Source organism: Martes martes, assembly GCF_963455335.1.
Source record: "Martes martes genome assembly, chromosome: 9".
Taxonomy (NCBI): Eukaryota; Metazoa; Chordata; class Mammalia; order Carnivora; family Mustelidae; genus Martes; species Martes martes.
In genome coordinates this window covers 109,775,180-109,787,182 of record NC_137896.1, presented here as the reverse complement: position 1 = coordinate 109,787,182, position 12,003 = coordinate 109,775,180, and the positions used below count along the sequence as shown (strand labels likewise).

Below are 12,003 nucleotides of genomic sequence, written 5' to 3'. Positions count from 1 at the left end.
TTTAACCCACTGAGCCACCCAGGTGCCCCCCTGTGAATAACTTTTAACCACATTTGCTATTCACTTAATTCCATCATCTCTTAGGATCAAGACATACATTTAAGTTATTTCCATTTTTTCTGAGAAAAATAAACATTGCAATAAACACCACCATAGCAGAGTCTATGTATATCCTTAATATTCCTTAGGATAAACTAGTTTTAGTTAAGTGTTTTGATATATCTCACTCTTCAGAAAAATTTTACTATCATTCTAAAAATGATGTTAATTTAGCTGGGAAATGTTTTTATATTTCTTCGCCTCCCCATATGTTTATGTGTAGCTTTGTTTCCTCTCTGTGAATCGTCGATTCATATTCTTTGCTCAAAATTTGCATTTTAGAATGATTATGCTGAGAATCTGTACAGGAATAGCTGCCAGTGGAGGCAGGGAAGACAAACAGTAGAAAAAAATTAGGACGCAACTACACAGACCAGGTAACAGATGATGAAGACTCAAACTAAGGGCAGGGGCAGAAGAGAGGAAGTATTTTTTTTATAGATATGCAAAAGGTGTATGTAATCCATTGCTAAATTTAAAAAATAGTTGCTATGTTGAATAAAATTCCATTTTTATTTTTTTAAAAAGATATAGATAGATACACACATTTTAAGGCATATAAAGACTTACATGTGCACATATGCATAGTGATATACACCAAAATATTAATAGTTATCTCTGGATGATAAGAAGATTACCGAGGGGATAAGATTACAGATTTTTTAAAAATAATAACTCTTCTCTATATTCTGAATATGTGCAGTGAATTGGGATTTTTATTATCAGAACAAAATTACATTATCTTCAAAGATAGTATTAACAAAGTCAAATACATAGGAATTAGATACCTACTAGATATAAGATGAAGGAAACTGAAGAAGCAGCAGTTAATATTGATACTAGTCTCTGGCCTGAAGATAGAAGGTAGAACCAACAGTTGGGATAAAGAGGATAAAAGAAGTAAGAGAAAGCACAGTATTTTTTTAAGACATGTTGGGTGTGTGGTACTTATGGGTCATCCAAGGGGAGATGTCTAGTAAACAGCTAAAAATATGGGATTGGAATTTAGGTCTGGGTGGAAAAGCAGAATTACAATCTTTAATATACAAGTTAAAGCAATAGGTTATGGGTATGGATAAAGCTGCCCATAAAGTACGAAGACAGGGGAAAGGGACAAGAAAAATACCAACATTGAAAGAGCAGGCAGGCAAAGAGAGGCCAGCAAGTGATGTTGAGAACAAACAGTGAAAAGGAAAGTGGAGAAGCAAGAGAGGAGTGTCACAAAAGTCAAGGAAAACAAAGAGCTTCTAGAGGAGACAATATCAAATGCTGCAGAGAGGCCAAGGAACACGGAGACTGATGAGTGCACAGTGACACAGATAATTCTCTCATTTGTAACTTTAGTGAGAGAGATTCCAATGGAGTGGTGATGACACAGGGAAACCAAAGGGACCTCATGAAAACTGCTCTTTTTGGTCCTTTTCCTGCTTCTCTTCTTGCTGAGATCTACACTCCCACACTTACGCATGCTGTATATCCTCCTTGTAAAGGTCAAGCACTTAATGACTTCTTCAGAGTCTTTCAGCACAACAGGCAACACCTAAGGAATGACCGGGTGGGGCCGTTACGTAAGTTTTCCAAGACCACTGACTCCAGACACCTTGACACCAAGACCCCTAGTTCCAGCGCATAAGGAACTTACGCAGGACACCTGAGCACTCCTTGTCTGACTAGTTCTTGGATGCCTGAGAGGGCAAGTATACCAGATCACCATCCTCAATAAAAATCCCAGGCCCCAAGCAAAGATGAGACTCACTTTCCTTTCCAAGTCTCCCAGATGCTCTGTCTGTATCTGCTGTCTCTATATCTTCAATAAGCTCTGCTCTCATTTCCTTTTGGCTTGTGTTTGACTTTGATCCTGCTCGAACCCAAGGACCCTGTTGGCTGGTCCTGCAGGACCCCCTCTGGGTCCTCAGACCCAGCCAGCCTGCATCAGTGAGAATGACCCCACATTGTGGGGGACTGAACAGCAGGTGACCAAGAGTTGAGGTAGTGAAGATACTGAAACTCCATCAGTGAACTGAGACATGAGAGGAGAGAGGGAAAGCAGTGAAGAAGATACACTTAGGTGGGGAGGAAGGCAAGCAAGAAGAGTGAGCACATAGAGGGAGAGGCTGAAGATACAGAAGTGGGCACGACGGATAGCACTGAGCTAGAAAGTCTCCCCTTCACACTCATGTTTAACTAACATTAACTAACAGGTGAAAGGACAGTTCCCAACTCATGTAAATCTAAAGATTTCAAGGTAACAATCCGAGAAGATGGAAAATGGATATCCTCAGCTTTCTGAGTGAAAAGTATAAGCAAAGAGAGGTCTTCAGGAGAGAAATCTAGAATATGCTGGGCATCCGAAGAGCATGATGAAGGAAAGGAAGATAAACAGGTAAATGAATTAAGAGATGGCTTTCAAGTCTGAGGCATGAGGTGCACATCTTTAAATTATAGTACAAATTACCCTAAAAAAGAAAAAGGTGTCAACAAAAATGTGCATTATTAATTTAGTTATGTGAGGCTCTGATCTAATATTTTATTTTATTTTATTTTTTTTTTTTTTTTAAAGATTTTATTTATTTATTTGTCAGAGAGAGAGAGAGAGAGAGAGAGTGAGCACTGACAGACAGAGGCAGAGGGAGAAGCAGGCTCCCTGCCGAGCAAGGAGCCTGATGTGGGACTCGATCCCAGGACACTGGGATCATGACCTGAGCCGAAGGCAGCTGCTTAACCAACTGAGCCACCCAGGCGTCCCCTAATATTTTATTTTTTAAATTTTATTTATTTCATTTTTTTAAAGATTTGTATTTATTTATTTGAGAGAGAGAAACAGTGGGAGACAGCATGAGAGGGAGAAGGTCAGAGGGAGAAGCAGACTCCCCGTGGAGCTGGGAGCCCCATGCAGGACTTGATCCTAACCTGAGCTGAAGGCAGTTCCTTAACCAACTGAGCCACCCAGGTGCCCTGATCTATTTTTTAAAAGCAATAATCTATCTTCCATTCAATGCCAGCCACAATGTCCTTTGATAAACATTGCCTTATAAGAAGATATTATTTCGAGGCACCTGGGTGGCTCTGTGGGTTAAGCCTCTGCCTTCGGCTCGGGTCATGATCCTGGGGTTCTGGGATCGAACCCCACATCAGGCTCTCTGCTCAGCAGGGAGCCGGCTTCCCCTCCTCTCTCTGCCTGCCTCTCTGCCTACTTGTGATCTCTCTCTCTGTCAAATAAATAAAAAAAAATCTTTAAAAAAAAAGAAGATATTATTTCCGCATTATAATGAAAATAAACCAAAAACCAAAACCCCGAGGCTCTGAGACATCAAACCATTTGACCAAAGTCAAGAAGACGGTAAATTATAGAGAGAGAACTTGTTTATGGCCTCTGAATCAACATCTAATGCTTTTTATACTAAACTACACCAGCCTTCCTGGTAGGTGGGTCAAACATATTAATGCAAGTCAGCAAAGAACTAGATGACTGACAACTGATGTTATGATCATCATCAGACCTTGTGCTGCCTAATTTCCACATAACTAGTTAGGGGAGCCCTTTCTCAATATAGAAATTTTGAAAAAACTGATTAAAAAACATGACTTTCGGGACACCTGGTTGTCTCAGTCAGTTAAGCGTCTGCCTTCAGCTCAGATCATGATTCCCGGGTTCTGGAATAGAGTCCTGCATCGGGCTCCCTCCTCAGCGGGGAGCCCACATCCCCCTCTGCCTGCTGTTCCCCTCCTCATGTGCTTGCTCACTTTATCTGACAAATAAATAAAATCTTTAAAAATAATAAACAAACATAACTTTCAAAGGTTTGAAAAGAGTTCTTTGATACATAAATATACATATTTCAGTGAGATGGAGCAAATAACAGATTTCCAAAAAGCATTTTATACCAAAGGTCACTTTAAAAAGCAAAAAATCAAAATTTTTTCACCTACAGGACTAGGGGAACATTTTCTCATGGATGGAGAAATTGTTCAAAAACAATAGGCTGTCTGATGATTCACAAACCTGTTTCCTGGGGCAAATAATACACTGTATGTTAATAAACAACAACAACAAAAACAACAGGCTGTGGTTACCTCTGCCCACGCTTTGAGAACAGCCAGTTTTTCCATGGTTGTGGCACTCTCTCGGTACAGCTGGCTCGAAGATCCTTTTCCAGCCTGCACTTTGTCCAGAGAAGAGACAAGTAGATTGTGCACTCGACGGAGGTCGTTGAGATCACTGACAACTCCACTTCCAATCCATGTACTACACACCTAGCCAAAGAAAGAAATTTTAAATTCTCTATAAAAAATTAATATTTAACATAAGAGTATGAAGTAAATATGATTTTCCCCCCTTGGGGAAGAAACAAAATACCAATGAAGAAAACAAACAAAAAAAACCCAAATGCTTGTGCTTCAACTTCATTTTATTTATTTATTTATTTAGATTTTATTTATTTATTTGACAGGCAGAGAGCACAAGTAGGCAGAGAGGCAGGCAGAGAGAAAGGGGGAAGCAGGCTCCCTGCCGAGCAGAGAGCCCGATGCGGGGCTCAATCCCAGAACCCTGGGATCATGACCTGAGCTGAAGGCAGAGGCTTTAACCCACTGAGCCACCCAGGCACCCCAACTTTATTTTTTAATAACAAATCAACAACAAGGATGGAATTTATTATATCTTACATGGAAAACTAACAGTATTTACTTAACGTATTTCCATTGACTAATGTGACAAAAATTTTAATAGAAAATAAATTTCTTCCTGAATCACCTTAGTTGTGAATAATTCTTCAACATTTCTGCTTACCACAGGCAAAGGATTATTCTGGGTGCATGGAAGAGGTTAAAAATAAATAAATAAAGGGGAAAAATCTAGTCCCTGTCCTCAAGAAAGAAAACACAGATTGATTGAACCTTTTAGTTCTGTAATACTACAGAACATTTTAGTTCTGTAATACTACAATTCAAAACCAGAGAAGGGAGAGATTACTTCTGCCAGAAGAAATGGGAATGCTTAGATTATCAGGAAGGTCTGTGTGCATAAATACAGAGGAGTTACATGGGAAAAGATATGAGATTAGCAAAATTAACTGGGATTATGGTACAATTTAAATTCCATGTAAACTTAATTCAGACTTTGTTCTATGGGCAATCAGATTCCAAGGCTTCTGAACAGGGAGATTACAACTGGAATTATGCCTGGGGTGCCTGGGTGGCTCAGGTGGTTAAGCATCCAACTCTTGATTTCGGCTTAGGTCATGATCTTGCAGTCATGGGATCAAGCCCCATGTCAGGCTCTGAGCTCAGCACAGAGTCTGCTTGGGACTTTCTCTCTCCTTCTCTCCCTACCCCTCCAACACCCCTAAATAAATAAATAAATATATAAAATCTTAAAAAACAAAAAATTGTACTTTAGGAAGATTGTTCCAGTATTTATGCCAGGAAAGAACATGTTTAGATGGTAAGCAATGTCTTTAGTTAAGTGACTATTATAATACTATGGGACAGAGATGATAGAGATCAAGCTGGGAATGGGATGGAAGGGGAGAGTCACCAGAGAAAGACTTAGAGGCAGAAACCACAGTATTTGGAAACCAATTAAATATTTTTAGGGGCGGGGCCAGAGACTTGAAAAATTGTGAGGAATCAAAGATGGCTGTTGTAAATAATGCTGCAATAAACCTGGGTTGCATACATCCCTTTGTTTTTTTTTGTTTTGTTTTGCTTTTTTCATTTTTTTCTTCAGGTCTTTTTTTTTTTTTTTAAACATATAATGTATTATTTGCTTCAGGGGTACAGGTCTGTGAATCATCAGTTTTACACAATTCACAGCACTTGCCATAGTACATACCCTCCCCGATGTCCATAACCCAGCCACTCTATCCCTCCCTCCCTGCCCCCAGCAGCCCTCAGTTTGCTTCCTGAGATTAAGAATCTCTTATGGTTTATCTCCCTCCCCAGTCCCATCTTGTTTCATTTTTCCCTCTCTTCCCCCCAAGAACTCTCGTCCTGCCTCTCAAATTCCTCATATCAGAGAGATCCTATGATTATTGTCTTTCTCTGATTGACTTATTTCACTTAGCATAATACCCTCTAGTTCCACCCATTTCGTTGCAAATGGCAAGACTTCGTTTCTTTTGATGGCTGGATAGTATCCCATTGTAAATATATACCACATTTTCTTTATCCATTCATTTGTTGGTAGACATCTAGGTTCTTTCCATAGTTTGGATATTGTGGACATTGCCGCTATAAACATTTGGGTGCACGTGCCCCTTCAGATCACTACAATTGTATCTTTAGGGTAAATATCCAGTAGTGTGATTGCTGGGTCGTAGGGTAGCTCTATTTTCACCTTTTTGAGCAACCTCCATACTGTTTTCCAGAGTGGCTGCACCAGCTTGCATTCCACCAGCAGTGTAGATGCGTTCCCCTTTTTCTGCATCTTCACCAACACCTGTTGTTTCCTAACTGGTTAATTTTAGCCATTCTGACTGGTGTGAGGTAGTATCTCATTGTGGTTTTTGATTTGTATTTCCCTGATGCTGAGTGATGTTGAGCACTTTTTCATGGGTCTGTTGGCCATCTGGATGTCTTTGCAGAAATGTCTGTTCATGTTCTCTGCCCATTTCTTGATTGGATTATTTGTTCCTCGGGTGTTGAGTTTGATAAGTTCTTTTTTTTTTTTTAATATTTTTATTTATTTGACAGAAAGAGATCACAAATAGGCAGAGAGGTAGACAGAGAGAGAGGGAAGCAGGCTCCTGGATGAGCAGAGAGCCCGATGTAGGCCTCGATTCCAGGACCCTGAGATCATAACCTGAGCTGAAGGCAGAAGCTTAACCCACTGAGCCACCCAGGAACCCGTGTTTGGTAAGTTCTTTATAGATTTTAGATACTAGCCCTTTATCTGATATGTCATTTTCAAGTATCTTCTCCCCTTCTGTCAGTTGTCTTTTGGTTTTGTTGACTGTTTCCTTTGCTGTGCAAAAGCTTTTGATCTTGATGAAGTCCCAACAGTTCATTTTTGCCCTTGCTTTTCTTGCCTTTGGCAATGTTTCTAGGAAGAATTTGCTGCAGCTGAGGTCGAAGAGGTTGCTGCCTGTGTTCTCCTCAAGGATTTTGATGGATTCCTGTCTCACATTGAGGTCTTTCATCCATTTTGAGTCTATTTTTGTGTGTGGTGTAAGGAAATGGTCCAGTTTCATTTTTCCGTATGTGGCTGTCCAATTTTCCCAACACCATTTGTTGAAGAGACTGTCATTCTTCCATTGGACATTATTTCCTGCTTTGTTGAAGATTAGTTGACCATAGAGTTGAGAGTCTATTTCTGGGCTCTCTATTCTGTTCCATTGATCCATATTTCTGTTTTTGTGCCAGTACCATACTGTCTTGATGATACAGCTTTGTCACAGAGCTTGAAGTCTGGAATTGTGATGCTATAAACTTTGTGTTTCTTTTTCAATATTCCTCTGGCTATTCAGGGTCTTTTCCAGTGTCCATACAAATTTTAGAATTATTTGTTCCATTTCTTTGAAAAAAGTTGACTGTATTTTGATAGGGATTGTATTAACATGTAGATTGCTCTACGTAGCATAGACATTTTCAGAATATTTGCATCTTTTTGATTTAGTGTTTTTGTATACTTTGGGTAAATACCTAGTTGTGTGATTACTAGATCATAGGATAGTTCTATTTTTATTTTCTTTTTTTTTTTAATACCCAAATTATGGAGGCAACCTAAGTGTCGATCGATAGATAAATGGGTAAAGATGTGGTGTATATATATGTGTGCATATGTATATGTGTGTGTGTGTATACACATAAGCAAAATGGAATATTACTCAGCCATGAAAAGGGACGAAATCTTGCCATTTGCAATGACATGGCGAACGCTAGAGAGTGTAATGCTAAGTGAAATAAGCCAATCAGAGACTAAGACAAATATCATATACTTTCACTCACATGTAGAATTTAAATAGCAAAACTGAACAAACATTAAGAAAGAGACAAAACAAGAAACAGACTCTGAACTATAGAGAACTGCTGGTTACCAGAGGGGAGGGGAGCTAGGTGAAGGGGATGAAGAGCACACTTACTGTGATGAACAATGAGTAATGCATAGAATTGCTGAATCACTATATTGTACACCCAAAACTAATATAACTAAACTGGAATTAAAAATTTTCAAAAACAATGACTAGGGAGACCTGGGAACTCTCCACAAACAGGTAATAACTAAAGCAATGTTACCAGGTAAATTTCTTCAAGGACCAGGTAAATTTGTTCAAGGACTGAGGTATAAAAATAAAAAGAAAAAGGTGTAAGACCAGAACACAAGGAAGATAGTTACAAGGGACAAGCCGAATAAGAACCAACAATGAAAGAAATTGAAAAGAAAATGTCAGAAGAGCAAAAGGAAAACCAGGCAAGGGCAGTGACACTGGAGCCAAAGGAAGAATTTTGAGGAGAAAGGTGTGGTCTGGCGGTGCGAGCTTGCTTCCACAATCACAAGTTCTCACTTTAAAGAACCTGAAACTTGGGGCACCTGGCTGGCTCAGTCAGTAGAGAATGCAACTCTTAGTCTTGGGGTTGTGAGCTCAAGCCCCATGATGGGTGTGTAGATTACTTGAAAATAAAATCTTTAAAAAGATAAAGAACATGAAATAGAAACTGCAGGTTCTGCATTATAAATTTGGTTTATGAATAAAGATAAAGCAGCACTGAATCAGCAAAGTCATACTCAGAGAAAAGACCTGGACTTGCATCGAGAGTGTTATGTGAATGTACGCTTAACCAATTTAACCTGAAATACGATATTTAAAATATATATTATGGTTATGATTTCTACGCTGATTTCAAGAATTTTTCTTTTATTAAACCACTGATTCCTGTCTCCAATTGTGTTGCACTTCAGAGTCTTCCTATAATATCTAAAAATTACCCTGATTCAGTTTCAGGTTTAACATGACATCTATTCTAGTAAATAAGGTGGGATGCAATGTTTCATGATCTGTCCAAAGCCAACTCCTCATTTTCCTTTAAGAAAAAGGAACTTGTTCCATCTGTTTCAAAACTAGGTTTCCTCCCAGAAACAGGACAGGAGGTCAAAAACTTAAGCCTTCCAGCAGAAAAGAAGAAACTTCTTATAAAAAAAGAACTAGAGCTACATAAAGAATAAGAAGTTGAAGGCAAATTCAGTAACAGGAATTTTTCATACTACTCATCCAAAAGATGAAATCTGAATAGCTTTTGCTTTTCTATGAACAGCTTTTTAAGTTTTTTTCTGCTTAAATACTAGGCTCTGAAACACCATCACAAGACATTTATTTATACAGGACTAGGATTTCTGATTGTTTGTGCATCAGTATCTCATACCAAATGGTCTGCTCTAACTCTGAGATTTGTATCATGATCCACAGACCTCTTTCTTAAACAAGACTCCCTCTTTTCTTTCTGGTCTCCTGTTTGTAAGAGGAGTTTATTTCTCTGAAGGCCATCATTAAGACAATAGACTTCAGAGAAATAAATCTTAACAATGGGGGGCACCCAAGTGACTCAGTCAGTTAAGCACCTGACTCTTGATCTTGGCTCAGCTCATAATCTCAGGGTTGTGAGATTGAGCCCCGTGTTAGGTCCTTCCTGAGTGTGGAACCTGCTCAAGATTCTCTCCCTCTCCCAATGCCCTTACCCCACCATCCCCTATTAAAAAGAAGAAAAAAAAAAAAAGAAAAGAAAAATCTTAACAATGGCAGGAAGAGGCAAACCCATTTAGCCAGAGAGAGAACAAAGTAAGAACTTCCCACTTATCATTGCAAATAGCAGAACATTCTCTGTCTAGAGGCCACACGTAGCTTGATTATGGATTCTAAGCAATAATGATGGACCACAGCCCTGTACTCCAGAAAACTGGGAAGTAGAGAGTTGCTTCTCTTCTATCCTTAGGAAAGCAGAAAAAGAATCTGATTTCCTGAAAGATGAGAGCTTACTACATGAATCCATTTTCAGAATGAGGCATGAAAAAGAGGAACTTATCAAAAGTGTAGGAACATTTTGTGACTTTTTAAAAATATAATAGTGTGAGAATAATCCTCTGGGATTAATTTCGCAATGAAATTTCCATATTGTGAAATTCTCCAGAAACTTATATATTTTCACAAACTGTGATAAAAAATCCTTTATTACCCAACCATCATTAATATGCATTCTTTAATTATTTTATAATCATATTTTTATTTTTAGTCCCTCTTATGGTTTTTATACCATTATTCACTTCTGGTTGATGAAAGACCTATGTATCCCAAAGTCATTTCCTCAGCTATGACAAAAAAGGGATGCAATTAACAGTTACTACGTCATCATCTGATACAGAATAGAAGAAGGAACTGTCACTCTTGTATTTCCAAGATAAAAATAAATATTTACCTTTTCTCTCTTTCTTGGGAATGAAATTCTAAGGTATCTTTTAATTTAAAGAAGGTAACTATATAAAACCCTATTTTTCTTCTTACCTGGCAAGCTTTTGCTATTATGTCTGATGGGGTATCTTGTGAAAAGGCTGGTCTTAGAGCAGCTCCCACCTAGGAAAATGAATATGAGCATTTTATTTTTAAAGATAAGTAGTAAATATAAAGCCTCTCGTGTCTCTGGAGATGAAAACACACAAAACACATCTTTTTATTTTCCTTTTTATGACATATCCCTTATCTCTCTTTCCAGTTACAATAAACTCAAACATACCATTTTTCTTTTGCTTCCCAGGAGGTTATAATCATTATCAAATCTATATGAATGTTATACCAAAACAGGAAATTAATCTTCTTTTTCTTTTGTTTTTGTTTAATAGTAAATAGGATTTTCTGACAAAGTCACATGTTCCTAGACATAACAGAAAACTGTTATCCTTTCTTTTTAATTCTGTCTATATTTTCCTGAATATATTTCTAACAGTATTTACCTCATGAGTGAATCTCATATAACTGGATCAATTTCTTTAGTAACTATTACTAAAAATTCACATAGTCACTGAAAGATCTCAGAGACCATTTCACCTCAAAAAAAATAAAACACAGAGGACATTGGGTGAAGGAAAAGGAGAAGTGAGTTGGGGGAAATCAGAGGGGGAGACAAACCATTAGAGACTGTGGACTCTGAGAAAAAAAAAAATGAGGGTTTTTGCAGGGGAGGAGAGTGGGGTGTTGGGAGGGCCTGGTGGTGGGTATTAAGGAGGGCCCGTATTGCATGGAGCACTGGGTGTGGTACATAAACAATGAATCTTGGAACACTGAAAAAATAAAATAAAATTTAAAATTTTTTTTTAAAAATTAAAAAAAAAAACTTTAAAAGAAGGATGCTTGGGGTGCCTAGGTGGCTCAGTTGCTTAAGCATCTGCCTTCAGCTCAGGTCATGATCTCAGGGTCCTGGGACTGAGAGCTGCATCAGGCTCCCTGCTCAGCAGGGAGACTGCTTCTCCCTCTCTTTCTCCCAGCTACACCCCCTGCTTGTGTGCTCTCTCTCTCTCTCTCTGTCAAATAAATAAGTAAAATCTTAAAAAAAATTTTTTAAAAAGGATGCTCAAGGAATATTAGTTTATGTACCACTGTCATAGTATTAAGTGAAGGAATGTGAGCTTTAGTTTTAATAAGCCAACCCAGTCACAGATTCTTAAATATATTAGATTTAACATGAATGAACTGAATAAGAAGTTAGATATAGTCAACTCCTACTCTGAGACTTCTTTCTTTACACAAGAGAGTCAGTCACTGAGATATATCAATAGTAGTTTAGAAATGAATCAAGTGTTCCTCTCCATACTGAAAACACAGGGCGGCTAATTGCAGTATTGGTAGTATAGTCATCAACTAATCACACAGCTGGTGCTGGACCCTGTACTGAAGAAGAAAGAGAATATACTATAAAAGA

At 38.3% G+C, this 12,003-nt stretch overlaps 1 protein-coding gene across 1 annotated transcript in view; it reads right to left on the bottom strand.

Annotated features, from left to right (window-relative positions):
* Positions 1-12,003, bottom strand: part of HEATR5B (HEAT repeat containing 5B) — a gene marked incomplete at its 5' end in the record, with an annotated part of 103,568 nt that overhangs the window by 25,281 nt on the left and 66,284 nt on the right. The window contains 2 exons of the mRNA XM_080813663.1: positions 4,174-4,353; positions 10,593-10,661. Of these exons, the coding sequence (XP_080669789.1) occupies positions 4,174-4,353; positions 10,593-10,661 (249 nt within the window). The remainder of the gene's footprint in view (positions 1-4,173; positions 4,354-10,592; positions 10,662-12,003) is intronic.